Source organism: Xyrauchen texanus, chromosome 41 (assembly GCF_025860055.1).
Source record: "Xyrauchen texanus isolate HMW12.3.18 chromosome 41, RBS_HiC_50CHRs, whole genome shotgun sequence".
Lineage (NCBI taxonomy): Eukaryota > Metazoa > Chordata > Actinopteri > Cypriniformes > Catostomidae > Xyrauchen > Xyrauchen texanus.
In genome coordinates, this window is record NC_068316.1 from 6,453,064 (window position 1) to 6,478,652 (window position 25,589).

At 37.4% G+C, this 25,589-nt stretch overlaps 1 protein-coding gene across 2 annotated transcripts in view; it reads right to left on the reverse strand.

Moving 5' to 3' along the window:
• slc4a2b (solute carrier family 4 member 2b) overlaps positions 1–25,589 on the reverse strand; it is a 64,264-nt gene that overhangs the window by 19,425 nt on the left and 19,250 nt on the right. The window contains exons 2-6 of one of the 2 annotated variants that reach the window (XM_052113694.1): positions 17,364–17,536; positions 10,701–10,863; positions 8,432–8,604; positions 6,525–6,652; positions 5,946–6,145 (exon numbers count right to left, since the gene is read on the reverse strand). In XM_052113694.1, coding sequence (XP_051969654.1) covers positions 5,946–6,145; positions 6,525–6,652; positions 8,432–8,604; positions 10,701–10,863; positions 17,364–17,423 — 724 coding nt within the window. In that variant the 5' untranslated portion in view covers positions 17,424–17,536. Of the gene's footprint in view, positions 1–5,945; positions 6,146–6,524; positions 6,653–8,431; positions 8,605–10,700; positions 10,864–14,586; positions 14,731–17,363; positions 17,537–25,589 lie in introns of those variants that run through there. The other variant, XM_052113695.1, reaches the window with a different exon arrangement.

Sequence of the window (25,589 nt, forward strand, 5' to 3'; positions counted from 1 at the left end):
TTCGTTGACTGAATGTGTATTTAGCGCAGCTGGAGACATCATATCCCCAGTGGGGTCCTCTCTAAAACTGGACAATGTTGGAGTTTTGTTTTTAGTCGAATCTTTTTTTTTTAAACATCTGACATTTGAAAAGCTTTCAGCCAAGGATGTATTGTCCAGCTGTTTACAGTTGAATATTTGAGTTCATTTATTTTCTGACATTGTGGAATATTTTTAGCTGTTGACCATTACATGTTACCAACGTATAACGTTGCTATATTGTATATTGGTGCAATAACAGACAAACATTTAAACATTGCAAACAATTTTTTTGATTTGTATTATGGTATTTTGTGATATTTTACCAAGGGTTTAATTTCAATTATGCATTTTTTGTAGTTTGATCCACAATAAACATATAATTTGCATGGACCCCCTTACTTCCCTCCAACCACCGTACCACACCATTTACCGGCGGTGGTTGGGTCTTAAAACAATTGTCACCGCAACAGCCCTACGTGCAGTATGTTTGTCGCGATTCTCTGCTTGGTGTATCTTTTATCTTAAGGACCATGGTAAGTGCATGGTTTATTTATTTATATAATTTTTTTTTTTTTTAAATAAATAAATAAACTAAATTACATAGACTGATGGCTTCAACAGGAACATACACCATAATTCAACAACCTCTGCGCTCATGGTGGATTTGTCTTTAAACAGGGATGCAAACTTATGAGAGGTAAAAAGGTGAGTCATAGCAGTATTTAAGGTTTTTTTGTTGCTTTTAAAGTGTTTAAGCTTAAAGTGACCCTTTCAAGTGATTTCAATAATAATACTTAAAAAAATAAAAAAATAAAATTAAAAGTGACTTTAGCTGAAAGGTGATTAGATTGCATCCCTGTTTAAAGGTTTAAAAATGATTGTTAAAAATCAATTAGCCTAGTGAGAAAATGAATGGGATTTTTACTTCCGGAACACAGCTGTGCTAGGTTCAACCTATTGTAGACATGAATTAGATTTTTCATTCATGTGGAAGAAAGATGCATGCACCTACATCATTCCTCAAATTAGCAAAATGACCACACAGGTCATTGCCTTTGTTCATAACACAAAGCTCACAAGGGTTAAATTACAGGACGGGCCTGTTGCCAAGGACATTTAGGGTCAAAAGGTAAGGAAGAGAATTCATTGGATTTCACTAACTAGAGAGAGTACAGGAACTGTGGATGAGAATCTAACTGCAATCAAGGTAAGAGGCCAAAATAAAGGAGTGAATTAATTGTGTACATAGTTGGATAAAGCTGACTGCCTTTTCCCACACAGCTAATAAAGCTCTGCGAGTTTAAACAGGCAAGTTTAACAGTTCAGGATCTACACAAACATAAAAATGACAGGCTTCTAAAAGTATTAAATATTGAGTTTAATGGTGCAGTTATTTCCAGTGCACTTATATTCCAATTGTATACATGATACTGTGTACTTTAACACATACGCCACACAGTTTATGAATTTCATGTGTATGAAAATTCTGATATGAAAGTGCCCAAATACTTTCTTAATTTTCAACAGTATATCTAGCTTTCAACTGGGGATACGCACATATAGGATTTCTGGGTCGATACACAAATTATAATGAACAGCTCAGTGAGGCCAATACTGATACCAAGAACCAATAATTTAGCTTGTTGCATTTTAACCGTTTGAACTGGAGCTGCTAGCTTATTTATTAATTAACATACGTGTCACTAACGTAAAAGCTTGGAATCCAGAATTCATAAACTGACCAACTCTTTACTGCTGCTCTTTAAGGTTTGGCAAATATAATGTGAACCAGAAGTGTGAGTGTATTACAGATGTATTTATGGTAATCCTGATTAATCGCTAAATTGAACTTTGAACTTCGTAATAATGAATTAAACAAAAATGAGGCGATAAATTAAAAAAAGTGTTTAAAGAACATAAAACAGGAAAACACACAATACAACCACAAATCTGTGTATACAGGTGAAACTCGAAAAATTAGAATATCGTGCAAAAGTTCATTAATTTCAGTAATTCAACTTAAAAGGTGAAACTAATATATTATATAGACTCATTACAAGCAAAGTAAGATATTTCAAGCCTTTATTTGATATAATTTTTATGATTATGGCTTACAGCTTATGAAAACCCCAAATTCAGAATCTCAGAAAATTAGAATATTACATGAAATCAATAAAAAAAAGGATTTTAAATACAGAAATGTCAGCCCTCTGAAAAGTATAATCATGCATATGTACTCAGTACTTGGTTTGGGCCCCTTTTGCATTAATTACTGCCTCAATGCGGCGTGGCATGGATGCTATCAGCCTGTGGCACTGCTGAGGTGTTATGGAAGACCAAGATGCTTCAATAGCGGCCTTCAGCTCTTCTGCATTGTTTGGTCTCATGTCTCTCATCTTTCTCTTGGCAATGCCCCATAGATTCTCTATGGGGTTCAGGTCAAGCGAGTTTGCTGGCCAATCAAGCACAGTAATACCATGGTCATTGAACCAGGTTTTGGTACTTTTGGCAGTGTGGGCAGGTGCCAAGTCCTGCTGGAAAATGAAGTCAGCATCTCCATAAAGCTTGTCTGCTGAAGGAAGCATGAAGTGCTCTAAAATGTCCCGGTAGGCGGCTGCGTTGACTCTGGACTTAATAAAGCACAGTGGACCAACACCAGCCGATGACATGGCTCCCCAAACCAACACAGACTGTGGAAACTTCACACTGGACTTCAAGCATCTTGGATTGTGTGCCTCTCCATTCTTCCTCCAGACTCTGGGACCTTGGTTTCCAAATGAGATGCAAAATTTGCTCTCATCAGAAAAGAGGACTTTGGACCACTGAGCAACAGACCAGTTCTTTTTTCTTTAGCCCAGGTAAGGCGTTTGACATTTGAAGCCCATGTCCAGGACCCGTCTGTGTGTGGTGGCTCTTGATGCAGTAACTCCAGCCTCAGTCCACTCCTTGTGAAGCTCCCCACACATTTGAATGGCCTTTTCCTGACAATCCTCTCCAGGCTACGGTCATCCCTGCTGCTTGTGCACCTTTTTCTTCCATACTTTTCCCTTCCACTTAACTTTCTATTAATGTGCTTTGATACAGCACTTTGAGAACATCCAACTTCTTTTGCAATTACCTTTTGAGGCTTTCCCTCCTTGTGGAGGGTGTCAATGATGGTTTTCTGCACAACTGTCAGGTCAGCAGTCTTCCCCATGATTGTGAATTCAACTGAACCAGACTGAGAGACCATTTAAAGGTTCAGGAACCCTTTGCAGGTGTTTAGCTGATTAGAGTGTGACACTTTGAGCCTACAATACTGAACCTTTTCACAATATTCTAATTTTCTGAGATTCTGAATTTGGGGTTTTCATAAGCTGTAAGCCATAATCATCAAAATTATATCAAATAAAGGCTTGAAATATCTTACTTTGCTTGTAATGAGTCTATATAATATATTAGTTTCACCTTTTAAGTTGAATTACTGAAATTAATGAACTTTTGCACGATATTCTAATTTTTCGAGTTTCACCTGTATATGGAGTAATATTAATGCCGGCAGCCAGACTGTGTGTGCAGCGGTGGCTTGTGTGTGTCGCAAATGTGCGTACGCCATCTCATCGTTACAGTGCTCACTTGTTCCACTTTTTTATTTAATATATTATTAACTAATCATAATAGAAATAGGTAAAATAAAAAAAAAATAAAAAATAAAACTAAATAAACAAAACGTACAGATCGGATAGTCATGCGTCATAACATTGTAAAATTCCCAACTTTTAAAACACAACATTAGTTTCACTCTCAAACTAGTGTTTTTTAGCCAAGTTAACATCATTCTGTGAGGATTATTTCTAAATCTATGCAACGTCACATGTCGTGTAAGAAATTATCTGCCAGTTTCCATATTCCGTTAATGTTTATTGAAGAAATAAGCAAAAACGTGGCAATGATTTCAGCCAAGTAACGTACAATGTATATATATATATGTTTTTACTTAATTAAACATAAACAGAATATGTAAAATGGCATATCGTTACTTACAGCAGATGATCCCGATTAAAACAAGCCCCAAATAAACGCAACATGGTGTACAGATGTTAAAATAATCCTCCGAGCACAAGAAGTCAGAGATTCTCTGGTGCAAGCAAATAAACAGTGACAAATTATTGGTAAAAATACCAGCAGCAATTCCACTGTTGGTTCGATAATAATATTTACATTTTAAGAGTTATCGGCTGCCATAATATAATCAAAGCCCATTTTCAATAGTTGTTTGGAAATAAAGGCACTGCTATTTTTTTATCTTTGATATTTAATGCAATGACTTCATCATTTTTTAAGTGTGGCTAATGCTGCCTTAACGTGCCATCGGAATTATCGTAAATACGAGTTTCCCCACTCAGAAGTTGCACATGAACCACCCCTCAATTTGTAATAATGACTGGGAAACTCTGAGATAATTTTGATACCCAAAATTCTGAGTTGGGAGGAATTGTAATCTTTCTAGAGTATGGTTTTGTAGTAAATGACAGGTTTTATTCCTTCTAAATGCAACTAATTCGTTTTGATCATATTCCTTTAAATATACCAGCAACCATTTGATGCATGTTGTACACCGTGAAAATGGCTTGTATTTGACCAAAATTACATTATCGTCAGCATGCTAACGGAATAATACGTATTATGGTGTCAAAATAAAAGTTCCTCAAGAAATATGTCAGAATAAACCTGGTGTCATCCATGTTTTTCATTCTTTCCGACAATAAAGTACTTGAACGCAACGTCCTCTTAATTACCACTTCAGAATTGGGAAGTAGGATAATTCCGATAGCACATGAAGGCATCATTAAGTGTCCAAATATAATAACCAAATTTGAGGAGCTAAACACTTCTTTTGTGTATTAACTAACACAGATGTTAACATTCACAGGTCAAACAAAAGGGTAGAGAGCAACTGTGCGATTCCTGTTGTTGAGCATATGCCAGCAGCTGGGTCTTTTCCAGAGTAATAGGTGGCCCACAAGGCATAAGAAAGCTGATGTGCTATATAACATGAACTGCTGATATACAGCTGAATTCTGCGAAAGGCTCACCCCCCACTCAGGAATAAAAATCCCTTACTGTGAAGTGTAGCGGGATGCTTGGTACAAATCACTCAAAAGTCGATGAAACCAGTGGAAACACCTACGCACATTTGACTTGTGCGGTCTCAAAATACAGCTTGCTCTACCTCCTGGTGATACAGCAAGAATGGGCAATAATTTTGCACTTGATTGTCAAACGAATCAAATACTTATTTTTTACTTAATCCACCAGTGGTTTTACTCAGTAAATGTAAACAATGCTTTGTAGGGTTCTGTTTCAGGAAAAAAAAAAGAGGTTGATTTATTGTAGTGTTGGGGTGGCACAGTTAATTCGATTAAGCTCTGGGCTAGTGAGGACTGCATAACCCTTTGGACCATTCTTTGCTCAAGTTCAAAGCCCAACAGGAATGTGTAAAAAAAAAAAAAAAAATATCAAAGTGAAAAGTAGATATGCAACCAGGAGACCATATGTCTTATAAGATGAAACTGAATGGAAGCTTATAGAGTTCCACAGTAATACTCGTAAATTACAGATTACAAATGTGTCTGACCACTTTTTTAGCCATTTTGGTTCCGGAAGTATTTTCCCCTTTTATTTCTTTCCGTTGGGACTTCATAAAATCCCTCATAAATAGAGTTCATGCCATGAACCCCAAAACAGCTCAGAGGTGAATCACAATTGGAACCGCTCCAAAGGGATCCTCATCCAAGCAAAACATACTCTTTACGCATTTAATATAGGCAGGTCTATACCTAAAACTTCCAACTACAACTACAATAGAACACTTCATCATCACACTTCACAAATACCTACTTGGTTCAGATTGAATCTAGTAGGTATTTGTACTTCAAACTCACTTTTAATGCCGTCGAGGTGGGCTGAGACCAGGGTCATTGCCTCAAATTCATCTGTGGGGATACTCTGGTATTTCGCCTGGTCGGTACCCGTCATGTTGCCCATGCGTCGCCTCTCCTGAAGGTCGTAACTGCGGTTCGAAACGTGATGCAGAGAATTGGGCTCAGTTGTGCTTGGGGATGCTGGAGCAGGCTCAGATGTTCTGAAAGACAGAAAACAAGAAATTTGTCAAGCTTTTTTCATCAAGCCACTGATGGAGCAAGTGCTACATTAATGAATATATAACATTCAAACGTAATTTGCTTAATTATTATGGAGCCACTTAGAAGACGGGGTGGGAATTTTTCTGAAAAAGGTTTGTGTGCCATCGCAAAACAACTGACCATGGTTTTACTTCATTAACTATATTTTAACCATGACAACACAACTTACAGTATCCACCATTTCCAACATTACAATAATAAAACTGATAGGGAGTGAGTTGATTTCATATTGACTTAAGATATTAGATTAACTTCACTAAGGGTTAATAAAAGTTTGTTATGTAAATGAAGATAAATCCTCAAAGCAGATGGACTTACTCGGTAGGTGTGCTGTCATGGGATTCCACACAGCACACAGCAGAGGAGGGCATGATTAGAAGACTTCGAGCAGCATGAGGATGTGAATGCTCAGGTGTGGACACATGAGGATTGTCAAAGACAAAAAACTGGACAAGAGATGAAATGAGAGAAATAATGCTCAATCTGATCCTATAAACTTCAGATCTGATATGTACAGAGATGCATTTTAGATTATAGTAAATTTTTAGTCAACAATAAATCACACTTAAGCCACATGTATATACAGTATGTCTGAATACAATTGCATTAGATAACAAACTAATCAAACCAAGTGGTATTTATTTTAAAGATAGCACTTGATTGATCCAGTCCCCTTTAACGGTCATTACATTGAAAAGAGCATTCAAGATGTTCTTTAAAAATTCAGCTTTTGTGTTCCAAAAAAGAAAGAATGTCATGTGTATGGAACAACATGAGAGTGAATAAATGACAACCTTTTCAGTATCCCTTTAATAAATCACATTTAATAAAACAGATTTAATGAACCTACAAGGTTCCAACACTTTTGACCAATTCATTTCCATGACTTTTTCATAATTTTACATATATACACTGGCAGCCAAAAGTTTGGAATAATGTACAGATTTTACGGTTTCGGAAGGAAATTGGTACTTTAATTCACCAAAGTGGCATTCAACTGATCACAAATTATAGTCAAACATTACTGATGTAAAAAACAGCACCAGCACTATTTGAAAAAAGTCATTTTTGATCAAATCTAGACACACCCCATTTCTATTTCCAGCCATCACTCCAACACCTTATCCTTGAGTAATCATGCTAAATTGTTAATTTGGTAATAAAAAAATTTAAAATAACTTGCCATTATATATTATAAATTGTTTTTTAGTTGCCAAGGTATGCAATAGACTGGGATGTCTTAAGCTCAATATTAGGTCAAAATGGCAAAAAAGAAACAGCTTTCTCTAGAAACTCGTCAGTCAATCATTATTTTGAGGAATTAATGCTATACAGTGCTTGAAATTGCCAAAGTACTGGAGATTTCATACAAAAGGTATACACTACAGTCTTCAAAGACAAAAGCACAACTGGCTCTAACAACGACAGAAAGAGATGTGGAATGTCAGATGTACAACTAAACAAGAGGATAAGTACATCAGAGTCACTAGTTTGAGAAATAGACACGTCACATGTCCTCAGCTGACAGCTTCATTGAATTCTACACGCTCAACACCAGTTTCATGCACAACAGTAAAGAGAAGGCTCAGGGGTGCAGGACTTATGGGAAGAATTGCAAAGAAAAAGACACTTTTGAAACAGAAAAACTAAAAGAAAAAGGTTAGAGTTGGCAAAGAAACAGACATTGGACAACAGATAACTGGAAAAGAATGTTATGGATCTTAACCCCATTGAGCTTTTGTGGGGATCTGCAAAGCTGTCATTGCTGCACGTGGAGGATTTTTGGTTGAGAACTCTCTGAAGTAGTTTAAGAAGACATTTTTTTTCAAATTGTAATAGTAATGTTTCATGTTATTAATGTCCTCCCAATACATTATGCCACTTTGGTGAATAAAAGTACCAATTTCTTTCCATAAGAGCAAAATCTGTACATTATTCCAAACTTTTGGCTACCTGTGTGTATATGTATGTATGCATGTATATATATTGACAAAATTTACTCAACCAATGGCATGAGTAGGGGGCGGGTCTATCTATTAGCTTGACCAATGGCAGAAGTGTGTACTCAGAAAGCTGTTTGAAAACAATGTTGGATTATAGCTTTAAAATCTCCTAATACAGTATTTCCTTGTTTTCCATGACTATGGTAACCCTGAATCAGATCCCTGCGCATTGTCTTTTCTTTCAGTGTCTTTTGCTGATATAGGGGTGGCACTCAGGCTTACCGTAGCCTCTTCCTCATCCACTTCATTATCAACCTCCTCGATAGGCAATGCAGTGATGGGGCTAGAAATCCCTCCGTGGTCCTTACTGCTACTTCTCCTCCTCTTCTTCCTCCGGCAATCTCCCGTGAGCTTGGACAGAGGATGATGGATGTGATGGGAGGAGTGACGGTGATCTGGATACAAAAGATGGAGATTATTACAGGAGAACTTCGGATCTGCATATTTATATTAATAGCTTTTACAATGGAACAGGGTACTAGAGTAATAAAACTGGAAAAGTGCAAATCTGAATTATGTAAAGGTGTATATTTTGAAGCACTTTCACATTCTCAAATAAGAATAATTATACTTCAAAAGACATTACGTTATCATGACAAAGATGAATAACAAATGTATTATATTTAGGACTCTCAATTGATAAAAGGCTTTTACATGATGTGCCGATAAATTGATTAAATGAATGGCATAACAATATTTACTGAGGCCCCAAATAAAGATAAGAATAATTAAAATAATTATAAATATAAAATATTGGCCTAATAAATATTATAATTGGTAGGAAATGTTGGAGGCATAATTAATTGCATAAACAAATGTTTTGCAGTGTATAAACTGATGAGCCAAAACATTATGACCACTAACAGGTGAAGCGAATAACGTTGATCATCTCCTAACAGGGGCACATGTCAAGGTCTGGGTAGATTAGATGGTAAGTGAACAATCAGTTCTCATAGATAACATGTAGAATGTAGGAGAAATGGGCAGAAGAAAAGACCTGAGCGACTTTGTCAAGGGCTACATTTTTATGGCCAGACGACTGGGTCAGAGCATCTCTGAAACAGCAAGGCTTGTGGGGTGCTCCCGGTCAGCAGTGGTGAGTACCTACCAACAGTGGTCTGAGGAGGGACAAACCAAAAACCGGCAACAGGATGTTGGGCGCACAAGGCTCATCGATGCGCAAGGGCAACAAAGGCAATCCAGTCTGGTCTGAACAAACAGAAGGTCTACTGTGGCACATGTCACAGAAAACTTTAATGATGTTATGAGAGGAATGTGTCACAACACAGTGCATCGCACCCGGCTGCGTGGTCACAGACTGGTCAGATTGCCCATGATGACCCCTGTCCACCATTGAAAGCACCTACAATGGGCATGCAAGTGTCGGAACTAGACCTTGGAGCAGTGGGAGAAGATCACATGGTCCAATGAGTCCCGTTTTGTTTTACATCACACTGACGGCCGTGTATGTATGCGCCATTTACCTTGGGAAGTGATGGCACCAGGATGCACTGTGGGAAGATGCCAAGCCAGTGGAGGGAGCGTGAAGCTCTAGGCAATGTTCTGCTGGGAAGCCATGGGTCCGGCCATTCATGTAAACCAATTTTTCATGTACACCCAAACATTGTTGCAGACCAGGTACACCCCTTAAATGGCAATGGAATTCCCTGATGGCAGTAGCTTCTTTCAGTAGGACAATAAGCCCCGCCACATTGCACACATTGTTCGAGAATGGTTTGAGGAACATAACGAGTTCAAGGTGTTGCCCTGACCTCCAAATTCCCCAGATCTCAATCTGATTGAGCATCTGTGGGATGTGCTAGACCAACAAGTCTGATCCACGGCGACTCCACCTCACAACATACAAGACTTGAAGGATCTGCTGTTATGTCTTGGTGCCAGATACCACAGGACACCATTAGGGGTCTTGCAGAATCCATGCCTCATAGGGTCGGTACTGTTTTGGCAGCATGCAGAAGGACCATCAGCATATTAGGCAGGTGGTCATAATGCTTTGGCTCAGTGTAATTAATTGCACTAAATGTCTATGCTAAATATAGACCTAACTACAATTCAAAAAGTGGCTTTAGAAGTCAATATATTGTTTGTTTATTTACAAATCATTGACCATAAGCCTATCACTGTCCTACAGTCTAAAGCCATTTTACAATTGAGTTCATCAATCAACAATGCTCTCTCAGTATGTGAAAAATGCATGCAAAAAGACGGTGGAAAATTTCTTATTACGGTGGCATCATTAATTAGCTGAAGTTTTTAACACGTTATATTTTATACAATTAAATATCACTAAATTAATGTGTAAAATCAACAGCCTTCATTTTTATATATATCTTACCTTGGAGTTGCTAGCACCATGCTCTACCAGTTGAGCTAAAGGAACTAAAGCGTAATCATTAAAAAATATGATGACAGTTAAAAAGATACGACAAACACTACCAGCTCCATACATTACAGAGACATCTGAACTTACACTCATAGTCTTCTTCATTGTAGGCGCGGTGATGCTCGCCGGGACCTTTGGAAGTGGGGCTCAGGATCTGCTGGAAATGCTGAACACCTAATGCTTTGTTCAGGTCACCTTCCTCCTCTTCCTCCCACTGTGGTACTTGAACAGGTGAGGTTGATGACTCAGGCTGGGGAGGGCACACAAGATGACCAAGTTTAATTCCAGGCATGAGGAACTTGGACGTAATTTAATTCTCATGCAGCTCCTGAAACGTCCACTAGAGGGAGTAGTGGTCATAAGCAATTAATCATACAGTAACACACTAAAAATTAAATGACCAGAGAGCCAAGTTTAAAGACAAAAGTGGATATGTTAGGAAGAATGTTAACCTGTCAAAATTCACTTGCATCCTATGTAAAAAGATGCAATGAAAGTGAATGGTGACCAAATCTAATGTTCTTCCATAAATGTGTGTGAACTACCCTTTAACATATTAAACTTTATAGGTATGAGACTAATTAAATTAAGGAAGTTTAAGGAACATTTTCCTTATGTATTTTTTTCCTCTTTCAAAATGAGCATGAATCATGGTATCCTGTACATGAATGTAAAAAAATAGCCTTTTGGATTTACAGCTACTTACGGTGTGTGATTGGTGTGCTTACTATAATGACACAAGAGCAAATGCCCTCAAGTAAAAAACAATCCATTAGCTACACTTCAATGGTGACTTGTGCTCATTAAAATAAAGCAAATAAATACATAATAAACAACAGAAATAAAATGCAAATAAAGTGCTATTTCAATATGGGGGGGAGATCACGATACTACCATGGTATTCTTTGAATAACATGGTAAATTAATATGGCTATCATTTAATATTACTGTTTTGAAAGGGCAACATGCATCAGTGAACAGTTATTTGTGTTCAGCACAACAGATTATAAAGTTCATCTTTATTTTTGAACTCAATTATTATGTAAATTTACTGTTGGACTTAACCTGGGTCTAATAAACCAGCCTGGAGTGGCATACTGCAAGAAGAACTTTACCAGGTCTATTCCATTTCTACTCAGGTGAATGTTGTTTCAGAGATTGTTTCATCTACATAGGCTACAACAGAAACGTGTACACTATAAAGAGTGTAAAATGTTGAGACCTGGAACAGGCCATCCACAACATGGCATTTGTGTTTTGGGCCAGCGGTTAATGCAGGTTGGAATGCACAGCATGTATGAGAACAGAAATGCCTTTGCATGTTCACATGCCACATTGCGCTGTCAAACTGTAAAAGGCAGCGCAAAATCCATTCACACAATCAAGTCATTCCAGGGCTTAAGGGGGTAATTCATTGCAAAATGACAATTCAAATAATTTACTCACCATAATGCTGTTCTAAACCTGTATGATTTTTTTTCCCTTGTGTATTGCATCTTTATTTGTTTTCCATGGAGCAACTAAATTCTTCGTTTTGTTATTTGGCAGCCCTAAATTGCTTTAAATTATAATTTTTTCACATCATTCCATAACGACAAAGCAAAAACTGATTTTTGATAACTTTGCAAATTTACTAAAAAGAAAAAAACCATCACATAAGTTTTCAGACACTTTTGCTATGACACTTTAGCACAGGTGCATCCCATTTCTCTGGATCATCTTTGGGATGTTTCTACACTTTAATTAGAGTCCACCTGTGGCAAATTCAATTGATTGGACATGATTTGGAAAGGTACACACACCTGTCTATATAAGGACTCACAGCTAAAAATGCATATCAGAGCTAAAACCAAGCCATGAGGTCAAAGGAATTGCCTGCAGAGCTCAGAGACAGGATTGTGTCGTGGCACAGATCTGGGGAAAGCTACAAAAACATTTTGGCTGAAGGTTCCCAAGAGCACAGTGGCCTCCATAATTCTTAAATGGAAGTTTGGAACAACCAGGACTCTTCCTAGAGCTGGCCGCCCAGCAACAGGTATGGCAACAGCACCGCCCTTAACCGCAAAGTCCAGCAAAGGGTGGTGCGAACTGCCAGACACATCATTGGAGGTGAGCTTCCCTCCCTCCAGGACATATACACTAGGCGGTGTGTGAAAAAAGCTTTGAGGATCATCAGAGACTCCAGCCACCCGAGCCATGGGCTGCTCTCACTGCTACCATCAGGCAGGCAGTATCACACCAGCCGACTACATGACAGCTTCCTCCCCAAAGCAATCAGAATTTTGAACTCTTGATCGCTCACGATACATATACCAGCACTGCACTTTATTAGCCTCAGACTGGACTCACATTTTATACTTCTCTTGATAACACACTGGCAAACTGACCATCAACCTATGCCTGAATGTCAACACAACACTTCATATTTATTTCCACTGATTACAGTCTTATTTTGTATATACTGTATATTATATATTAATTTGAAATTGTATACATTCTTATTTTGTGTATACTGAATGTTATATTATTAGGTGTATATTGTGTTGTGTATCAAAATGTGTAACTGTGTTAAATCAGATTTCCATTTCTTTATTGTAACTGACATACTGCTATATTGCTTGGAACTGCACCAAGACTTTCACCCACTGTTGATATGTATATGATTGAGTGACTACTGACAGTCCCCACCAAACTGACAAAGCTTAATGGGATCTGTAGAGACGAGTGGCAGAAAATCCCCAAATCCAGGCGTGCAAATCTTGTCGCATCATACCCAAAAAACTTGAGGCTGTAATAGCTGCCAAAGGTGCTTCAACGAAGGACTGAGTTAAGGGTCTGAAAACTTATGTTAATGTGATATTTCAGTTTTTTCATTTTAATAAATTTGCAGTGTTATCAAAAATCTGGTTTTTGCGTTGTCATTATGGGGTATGAAGATTGATGTGAGAAAAAAAAATATTTAAAGCATTTTAAATAAGGCTGCAACATAACAAAATGTGAAATAAATTAAAGGGTCTGAATACTTTCTTAATGCACTGTAGATTGGAAAAAAAAATTAGATGACAATTACTTTTTCTTAAACTTTTTCTTTAAAAGGTAAATCTCACTACCTCAAAAACAAGATTGTGTATAGGACTACTTACTAATGCCACCTATTAATGATCTTGCTTAATTATCTCACTTTTACATGGTGTTTGAACATAAATGTGTGTTGGCAGTGTGTGTACACAATGATAAAAATCCACCCAGTCCTTTTATTTAATCCCCATTAATCATAAGCACGTTCATGGCTTGGTTAATGGGGGTGCCTTGCACTTTGCCCAATTGGTCATGTATAATTGACTAAAATTAATAAATATTACATTTAAAATGTGGATATTGTAGTAAAAAGACAAAAAATTACCAAAAAATAGATGTGTGTGACAATTAACACTGCTCTGCAGGTGTTTCATGTTTTAGACCATAACTGGGCAGTAATTATATTGACAGCCCTTTGATGTCAAAATCAATGACAGAAATAAACCACATTTGTTCCAAAAACTATCAAATGAAATTCTGTGACAAGGAAAACTTTTCATTGGCATTTACTGATACCTTACAGGCAATTATAAGAAATGATACCATAGCAACATAAGACATTACAATCCCTAAAAGTTCTAAAGTAAATATTACACTGGAGTGAGATTAGGAACATTGATATCCAGTAGACACAAGAGCTTCTTCCTATTTAGCCTACTTATTATTGATGAACCAACCTTCACCAGCCACAGCAGTCTTCCAAAACAAGCATTCATTTAATTGTATTGCTTGCAAATTATTGGTTTAAAACACGCTAAGACATATTACAAAACAGCCAATAATGACTCAAATCAGAGGGCCAGAGACTTATGTAGACAACTCCTGCGTGATCAATGAGGACACATGGTCATCCTGAACAATAACATGTTTCCTTTTAACCCAGTAAATGACTAACCTTTAAATTGCACAGGAAATCCATTGGTCATCTATTACGTTTAAACACCGGTGAGTGTGTCCCACAGGGAAAGAAAAATATTCTGTTTACTAAAGCAAACCTAAAAGATGAGCAAACAGAACCTGTACGCCGCTCTGTAACGTCCCTCGCCACATGACCACAGCAGGAAGAGGAAATGGAATAGCAAAGTTTCACAATATCAACCCTTCTCTTTAACTCCAACCACCGATTGTCTAATCTTCCCCAAAACACACCCCCATATACAGACTCAAGACACAACTGGCAGTTGTTTTAAGGGTTGATAATCATTAACCTAACAGGCCATTAGTTGCTTGCCGTCAGAGCGCTAGTCAAACGAGTTAGTCTAACTACAGTAGTTAGGCTTAATACTTGTTTTATTCTGAATTCCACCAACCAACAATGAGAAATTTATATCAATGCTGTTTTAAGACACAATAAACGTGGATGATACCACCAACGTATCATTTCTTGCCTTAAAGACTGCTTGGAATCCAAATTGGAGTTTTGTGTCTTTTAGTCCCATGTCTGCTTTGAGGTCATCTATATGCTAGTGTTCTCCATAACTTTGCTTAATGTATGCATATGCATGCATAGAAAATATACAATCTTTCCCTTCTGGGAAAACAAACCAAGGCTGTCAATCTAAAATGTCGTCAACTTTAAAAATGCACATTCAAATGCATAAACTGTTTATGCATTTGAATGTTTAAAAAAATTTAAAATGTGTGCCAAGCACTGGCAATGATTAAGGTGGAGGTCAGTGGGTCAAATGCTCTTATCAGCGTCTCACAGCATAAGGAGTCATTTACACAGAACTGTGTTTGTGCCATTTCCCCATTTGTTTTTCTATGTAAACACACGCTTTACCGATGCGCTGCGTTTAACTGATTTTTCAGCATAGTCATTTCGCCCTCTTGTGGACTCACGAAGTATGTCAAATTAAAAAATTGGTGATCATTGACATCTCGTAGCTTTTTTCCCTTATCTGAAATAAAGTCTTTCAAATTGAAATATCATTTGAATTTTTTTAGTATTAAAAGGTACTCTTTTATTTAGTTTCTAAGCCATGTTGACAGCCCTAAAACATACCCCAGATATTGATGACTCATCTTGCACTCCAATATTCTGTCCAATATAATGTATTTTCCAATAATACCACCTACTTCTAAGTGGCAGTAGCAAGTAGAAAATCATGTTAATGGGTGTGACGTACAGTTTAAAAAAAGAGGGACAATCTCTTTAATACTGTATTTCCTGACCTAATTTTCTATTTCAATAGGAAATACCTGTAATACAGTAAAACAAACTGTGCTCTTCAAGTAATTTCATGGAGTCTTCAGAAAGTGCAAACTTGTTTCAATTATTAAGAAATGTTTGAATTTATATCACAAAATCTTTCAATGTTGCATGAATACAGGTTTACAACATATTTGTAGAAGAATACAGCTTGAAATGGTAAAGTGACTGGCAGTGTTAATCTCGCCAACAAAATTATTGACATAAATTAATTTAATATAAAACTATTTGGTCAGTTACAATTTGATACAGGTGTCATTTTTGCACATTATCGTCAACAGAAACATTATTTTTGTCTAATAAAACTCTAAACAATTCAAGTTAAATTGACAAAAATGTATGAATATGATATGATGAAACACTGACTAAATTTCAGTAAAAAACTGAAGAAAAAGCAAAGCAAAACAAAAAACACTTAACTGGTATTGATATACTGTAGCAACAAATTACATTTATAAAAAAATGATAAAATGTTGAAAGGATAAAATGTTATTCCGACCATTGTTGGAATTGCAGGGCGAAACAGTAAACCAAATTTAGACTGAAGATACTCAAATCTAATAGACTGCACTGTTAAAGATCCTGCTCTGAACAAACAATAGATACAGAAATGATCAGGTCTTTAACGTTGAAGCCCTGGGGATGATGACACAGCAATGTGTGGGTTTGGAGAGGCTGACAATTAAAGTCAGATTCACGACAAACAGCTGCAGGAAAGAAAAACTTGAATTTTGTGTGTGAAAATTTTCCTCTGCAATGCCTAAATGAGTTTTATCGTATCTGTCAGTGATACTGGGCAAAGAGTAATTACACCAAGTGATTACAAACCGCACACATAATTACAACACAGGCGTATGTTTAGGAAATCAGTCTGAATCTTAATTACTATGGTCTATCAAAGAAACACAAAAAAAGGGAATATCTTTCACATGTAAAAGACAGAGATTGAATCACAAAAGTAAGTGACTAAATATAGTTATAGATAACTATGGAAACCACTGCAGATAGAAATCTAGGAAAAGTTTAATTCATATTTAAAGGTATTAAGAAAACTGCTCACCTCACTTCCAAAAAGAAACTACCATGACATCACCATGGTTTAGGACATGGTACCATGGTATTACCATGGAGTTTTGAATATGTACCATGGTAATACCACTGTACAGAATACCACTGTACGAATTTAATCTATATAGATTAAATTAATGAAATGCTTTTTGAGTGTGTACAATTGCAATATCAAGGCAATACCATGTTTTTTGTTTATTTTTTTGGATATGTAACATGGTATTCTTTGAAGTACATTGGAGGACCATGTAAACACCATGATCTATAAATATGACCTAGAAATATAAATACAAAATAAACATAAAAACAAAAACCCACCATGTTCATGAAAATTACTTCATACTGAATATCTGCATAAATCTCGGAATCATTCAATCAAGCAGTCATCTTACATTGTGAACGACTGAAGCCACAGCATTGGTGAGTTCATCTGAGGTCATGGGGTCACTCATGGTTGACAGCAGTTGGGCAGCACAAAAGACGCTGAACAACACAGTGTTCTGGACAGGCTTTAGCCTTTCTTTTTCTCACTGAGACTCAAGCAGGAGTTTATAGGCAGCATAACCTGTGAATGAACGACACATACAGAGAAATACTTCATTAAAAGGAGAGATTTGATTACTGGTAAAGTGGGGGTTGTGCATTTAAAGAAATATTCCGGGTTCAATACAAGTTAAGCTCAATCGACAGCATTTGTGACAATGTTGATTACCACAACAAAATAATTTGGACTTGTCCCTTTTCTTTAAAAAACAAAACAAAAAGAAGGTTACAGGGAGGCACTTACAATTGAAGTGAATGGGTCCAATTTTTGGAGGGTTTAAAAAGACAGAATTGTGGAGCTTGTAATTTTATAAAAGCACTTATTTTCATTATTTTTTTAAAACTAATGTAATATCTGAGTTGTAAATGTGCTTAAATCATCATATTTTACAGTCAATTTAGGGTTTGTTGACATTACATCATCATGGCAACGAAATTAGTTATATCTCACTAAAATAATGTTCAAAATGAAAAATCTCTCATTTACTCAGCCTCATGCCATCCCAGATGTGTATGACTTTATTCTGCTGAACACAAAAGAAGATTTTTAGAAGAATATCTCAGCTCTGTTGGTAGAATGGTGAACAGATCTTTAAAGCTCAAAAAAGCAGATGAAGTCATCATATAAGTAATCCATATGACTCCAGTGGTTAAATCCATATCTTCAGAAGTGATATGATAGGTGATATGAAACAGATCAATATAGAAGTCCTTTTTAAATATAAATCCCCCTCCCTTCCCAGTAGGGGGCTATATGCACAAAGAATGCAAATCACCAAAAACAAAAGAACAACAACTGTTATGTGAGAAGAGTGCTTAGGAAAGTAAATGTGAAAGTGGAAATTTATAGTAAAAAAGGACTTAAATATTCTCACCCACACTTATCATATCACTTCTGAAGATATGGATTTAACTATCTTGACTTAATGTGCTAAACAGAGCTTCAAAGTTCTGGTCACCATTCACTTGCATTATATGGACCTACAGAGATTAGATATTCTTCATTTGTGTTCAGCAGAAGAAATAAAGTAATACACATCTGGGATGGCATGAGGGTGAGTAAATGAGAGAATTTCCATTTTTGGGTCAACTATACCTTTAACAAGCAAAGTTTATGTTCTGTGGCTATACTTTTGAAATAGAGAGTAATGTATTTTAACATTTACAGATTGGCCCTGTTTCACTTCCATTGTAATTGCCTCACAGTAACCAAGATTTTTGCATTTGTTAAAGAAAAGGTGCAAGTAAATTTTTTTTTTTTTATGTGGTAATAAATATTATGTCACAAATGCAGTTGAATAAGCTTAACTTGTATTGGACCCAGAAAATTTCTTCAATCTAGACAGAATTAAGGACGAGTTTGAAAAAGTAGATTTTTCAAACAAATCGAAGATGTAGAAAACTTTTGTTGCGGAAATAGAAATTCATGTAACCACATCATTTGGGGCACCGATGGAGTCAGAAAAGCTTTAGAAATTGATTCTAGCCTATACAATTCCTGAGATATTCGCAAAAACATGAATTAGCTAATTATAGCACCACTGTGTGGCTGATTGTCACAAAATTTGATATACCACTTTGTGTAGATACCCTGCTTGAGTACTGAAATTTGATTGGCCGCTGGAGGCCATATTTGTTGATTTGTCAAATCGATTTTTTAAGAATATTTTAGCACCTTAACCAAAGAAGAAGCATATTTAATTTGAACTGTCACTCAAACAGCTGCAAAGTTATGACAGATTTTTTAGTTGTAGCGCCCCCTAGTGCCAAAATTGTACTAAACTTTGCATACATATTCAAAATGTCTTCCTGACAAATAAACCAAGTTTGGTTACATTTTGAGTTTACGTTCAGAAGTAATTGCAAATTGTAATGGTGTAGATGCTACACCAACTAGTGGTTGAAATAATTATCACATTTAGTGCACTGGTAATACACTGCAGGCTTGACTAAGACCATAAGCCGAGATCCAGATCCAAACAAAAACCACCTTTAAATGGTCTCAAGATGTATTGAGACTAAGACCACAAGATCAAGACTCCAACTCTGGGAACAAGTAACCACATTTGTTTAAAGAATTTTCCTTTCTTAAAAGAAAGTGTTGGATAGGAGGCTAGCTAAAATTTTATACCAGTATTGTATCAATTTAAAATTCTGTTTTTTGATTGGTTGGCCTAAAAGTCATAATTTATTTGTACGAGGCAATTCATACAATATCTTGCAATTTCACCATCTCGTGCAAATTGTCATGAAATTATGTTGTCCAAAAAACAAAAACAAATTATAATTGGTTTTATTTTACTTTTTTTTTTTTTTTTTTTTAGAATGATGGTATTTATGGAACAGTGGTTTAATGTGGTAAACCATCATCATCGGTAGCTAAACTCCAGTAAGTATAACATACTGTAATAGTCTCCCTCATATCCGAAGACTGATGATAACAATCAGACAATAAAAGGTTGCTACTGTAAGGACGTACAGATAAGAGATTAAAAAGTAATGATTAAAATGTTAATTTATCGATGTAGACAAGAAAGATTGTCCACAGACCCACGGACACTCGCAGCTTGTTTAGAACATTTAACACACTTCTCTGCCCTCCCCCTCCACCACCTGACACATCACTGACAGATGTCGTTGGCACATTCTTTACTAATAATGTTATAGCCATCAGCAATACATTCTCAGCACCACACCCTGTCAAACACCCATCTTCTGTTTGCAACTCTTCTGTCACTATGTTCTCTCCTCTGGCTGACACCGAGGTCTCAACTCCTCCTCTCCAACCACCCCACCACCTGTTCCCTTTGACCCCATACCTCCTCACATTCTCCATGCAATCTCTCCGTCCATCCTACCTGCACTCACACACATAATCAACACATCTCTACTTACAGGCACTTTTCCCACAACACTTAAGCAGGCCTGCTGCTGCTGAAGAAACCCACACAAGTAGAAAACTACAGACCAGTCTCTCTCATCCCATTCATGGCAAAAACACTTGAAAGGGCAGTTTTCAATAAAATCTCTACCTATCTCTCACAGAACTAGCTACTGATGACAATCAGTCAGGCTTCAAAAGTGGACACTCCACCGAGACTGCCCTGCTGTCTGTCACCAAGTCGCTGAGAAAGGCGAAAGCTGAATCCAGATCATCCGTCCTGATTCTGCTGGACCTTTCTGCAGCCTTTGACACAGTCAACCATCAGATCTTACTGGCCACCCTCTCTTCGCTGGGAATCATAGGAACTGTGCTTAACTGGTTTAATTCCTATCTCTCAGGTAGGTCCTTCAAAGTAGCCTGGAGAGTGAGGAGTCCAAGCCATATCAGCAACTTACTGGGGTACCTCAGGATTCTGTGTTTGGACCACTTCTCTTCTCTCTATATATACAACATCATTGGGACCATCATTCAGGCACATGATGAGACGCAACTCTACTTGTCTTTCCAGCCCAACGACACCACAGGGACTGCTTGAATCTCTGCCTGTCTGACAGACATCTCGGTCTGGATAAAGGAACACCACCTGCAACTTAACCCAGCCAAGACCAAACTCCTTGTCTTTCCAGCCAACCCTGCTGTTGAACACAACATCACCGTGCAACTCACAAGCTGACTCACGTTCGGTCTTCAAAAAAGGCTAAAATCACATCTTTTCCATGAGCACTTAACCAGTCACAAAAAAAAAAAGGAAGAAAAAAAACCTCTTGTTGCACTTTAATCTGTTTTGAATGCTACTATTCTGATGCTAGTGAAACTTGTAATATGACACTTTTCGTACCACTGTCTCCTTAAGATGATTCACTTATGTTTTCCTCTTTTGTATGTTGCTTTGGATAAAAGCGTCTGCCAAATTAATAAACGTAAAGATTAATTTAACTTAATACTATCCAAACATATAACAGTCAGTTTAATGAACAGGTTGATTATAACAGGGGTCAAAATGTTGAAAGCAACGATTGTTTTTTAATAATTTCTCTCTGGCAAAGGGATGACGGTTCTGCTGCAAAAATTATTAATGTGTGGAGATATTTATTTCCCCAGGTCGATACAAAATCGGGTTACTTGGATGCAGGCGTGGCTCGTACATATAGGCAGGTAGGGCAGAGCCCCACCTAAATATTCATCCACTCAAAAACATGTATCCATACTATTAGGATCAACATGTATATTTTGATCCTAATTTTAAGTTGTAAATTAGTTGAAAGCTCCGTTACACAGTGTTTGATATAAATGTACAAGCATCTGCTGCCCTCCTGAACTCCACAGCACCCCTCAGTTTTTCCAATGGAAATATGTGGTCAAATATGGTACTGCAACGAGACCTCATTTGAAATCTGAAGAATGTTTTGAAGAAAAATAAAGTGACACTCCAAAAAGCACATCAAGGCAGCATAAAAGTAATCCACATGACACCAGTAATTTAATCTATGTCTTCTGAAGCAATCTAATCGATTTTGTGCAAGTACAAAACCAAAACGTAACTCCTTTTTCACTGTACATCTTTCAATTGCAGTCACGTTCATGATATCAAACTCGATTACACTTCCTAGTTCATGACGCAGGCGCACCTAGTGCTAGAAAGTATATATCATGATCAGCAAGGAGCCTGCTGCTGTAGAGATTTATTGTGAAATAGGAGTTATATTTTGGTCTGTTCATCTGATGGATTACCTTTATGATGCATTGTGCTTTTTGGAGCCTTGACATTTTTGTCACCATTCATTTGCATTGTATGGAGCTAAGATATTCTTCTAAAAATCTCTGTTTGTGTTCTGCAGAAGAAAAAGTTATACATATATGGGATAGCATGAGTTGAGTAGATAAGAGAATTTTCACTTTTGGGTGAACTATTCCTTTAAGAGTTGATACAACTTGTAATAAAATAAGTCACAGTTTACAATAAGGTTCTATTTGTTAACATTAGTAAATGTATTAGGAATCATCAAATAACAATGAACAATGGTTTTCTAGCAGAATTGTTTTGTTAATTTATAAATAAAAATACTATTGTTCATTGTTAGTATTAGTTCATAATACATTAATGTTAACATAACTTGTATTAATATGTTTAAAATGTATTAGTTAGTATATACATTTTATATATACACTAACTAATATATAAAATGTATATATAAAATATAATTTATTTATATATATATATATATATATATATATATATATATATATATATATATATATATATATATATATATATATATATATATATATATAAAAGTTTGGTTTATGTTCTAACTTTCCTATTTGAGTTTGGCATCTCATGACGACACAATTTATACCTTTGTGCAACCCATCTGCTTCATGACAGTATAATATTTGGCTTTCATACATGAACATCCTTAAATGAATATCGTGGAACGTGAAGGGCATTGGTCATGTTGTTAAAAGGAAGAAAATTCAGACTTTTCTTAAAAAGAACACATGTCAGAATCAGCTTTATTGCCAAGTATGCTTACACATACAAGGAAATTGTCTTGGTGACAGGAGCTTCCAGTGTACAACAAAACAAACAATACAAAAACAGCAGCAAGACATAGGTAATTAAAAACAAAAAAACAAAACAATTCAAAATAAAAATAATTATACATATACGTACATACATTCACCTTCATACATACCCACATGTAGAGCAAATCAATTGCAAATCTGTTACATAAAGAACAAAAGTACAGTACCGTAATTTCCGGACTATTGAGCGCACCTGAATATAAGCCGCACCCACTGAATTTTAAAAAAAAATATTATTTTGAACATAAATAAGCCGCACCTGTCTATAAGCCGCAGGTGCCTACCGGTACATTGAAACAAATGAACTTTACACAGGCTTTAACGAAACACGGTGTGGCAGCGGGGGCGTGGTCAAGCGCCCGTCCGGGAGAGAAAATAAAGAAACTTTATAAAATTGATTGTAAACATTGCTGTGGCCATTAAAAGCCTTACCTGGAACATCAAGTGCCCTGCTGAAAACTGTCACACTGGTGCCCGTGTGACAGTTTTCCCAAGAAGGACACGTGAAGCAGGGCACTTGAAATTAGACACCGGTGTTAGACATAATTTAGCGCAGGTGTAAGCGCCCTTACAGCTTTTCTCTCCCGGACGGGCGCTTGACCATGCCCCCACTGCCACACACGGCTTGTAACAAAAACTAAAAAATTAGCAGTAAACAGTAGCCTACCAATAAAGTCATTGGTCACTATCTTTCTCGTCCTGTGCACTGAAACCACTGAAGTCATCTCCTTCGGTGTCGGAGTTGAATAGCCTCAGATTTAGTTGTCTTTTTGCACTAAGTCAATTCCTCACGCTGCTGTTTCCAACGTCTTATCATCGACTCATTAAGACCAAGCTCCCGTGCAGCAGCTCTATTTCCTTTTCCAACAGCCAGATCAATCGCCTTCAACTTGAAAGCAGCATCATATGCATTTCTCCATGTCTTTGCCATGATGAGGGTGACAAAATGACTACCATAATCAGAATTATGGGAAGTTTGAGCGTGCTCGATTTAATCTAAACAGTAAACAAAAAAAGTTGTTTTGACCTTAACCCGTTCTGCAATTTCATTGGTCTAATGAAAGCTTCACGCCGCCAAAAAACTGAGCACATCACAGAATGAGTTTTTTTTTTCCAAATTTATAAAATTTGAAAGCGGGAAAAATCCATATATTAGCCGCGTCATTGTTTAAGCCGCGAGGTTCAAAGCGTGGGAAAAAAGTTGCGGCTTATAGTCCGGAAATTACGGTATATTATGTACAGTGCAATGTATGTAATGGCAAAAGTGGATATGTTGGATAATATAAATAGACTTAAACTGTGTTGCACATAATTATTGCTCAATGGGGCAATTTAACTGTTCATGAGATGGAAAGCCTGAGGGAAAAATGTTTTCCTGTGCCTGACTGTTCTGGTGCTCAGAGCTCTGAAGCGTTGGCCAGAAGGCAACAGTTCAAAAAGGTAGTGGGCAGGGTGAGTGGGGTCCAGAGTGATTTTCCCAGCCTTTTTCCTCACTCTGGAAGTGTATAGTTCTTGAAGGTGGGGCAGGGGGCAACCAATAATCCTCTCAGCAGTCCGAACTGTCCTCTGTAGACCTCTGATGTCTGATTTCGTAGCTACACCAAACCAGACAGTTATTGAAGAGCAGAGGACAGACTTCAGCTGTGTAGAACTGTATCAGCAGCGCCTGTGGCAAGTTGAACTTCCTCAGCTGGCGAAGGAAGTACAACATCTGCTGGGCCTTGCTGGGCTCCAGGTAGTGCCCAGGAACCTGAATGACTCCACTGCTGCCACAGTGCTGTTTAGAATGGTGAGGGGGGACAATGTTGGGGTGTTCCTCCTAAAGTCCACAATCATCTCCACTGTTTTGAGTGTGTTCAGCTCCAGGTTGTTTTGACTGCACCAGACAGCCAGCCATTCAACCTCCATTCTATATGCAGACTCATCGTCATCTCGGATGAGGCCAATGACAGTGGTGTCGTCTGCAAACTTCAGGAGCTTGACAGGGATCCTTGGTGGTGCAGTCATTGGTGTACAGGGAGAAGAGTAGTGGGGAGAGCACACATCCCTGGGGGGCACCAGTGCTGATGGTACAGGTGGTGGAAGTGAATTTTCCCTGCCTCACAAGCTGCTGCCTGTCTGTCAGAAAGCTGGTAATCCACTGACAGATAGACATGGGAACAGGGAGTTGGTTTAACTTAGTCCGGAGAATAGCTGGGATGATTGTGTTGAAAGCCGAGCTGAAGTCCACAAAAACGATCCTTGCATATGTCCCCAGGCTGTCCAGATGTTGCAGGACATGACATGACAATCCCATGTTGACTGCATCCATCCACAGGCCTGTTTGCTCGATAAGCAAATTGAAGGGGATCCAGAAAGGGTCCGGTGATATCTTTCAGGTGGGCCAACACCAGTCTCTCAAATGACTTCATGACCACAGATGTCAGGGCGACAGGTCTGTAGTCATTAAGTCCTGTGATTTTTGGTTTCTTAGGGACAGGGATAATAATTGAACGTTTGAAGCAGCATGGGACTTCACACTGCTCCAGTGATCTATTGAAGATCT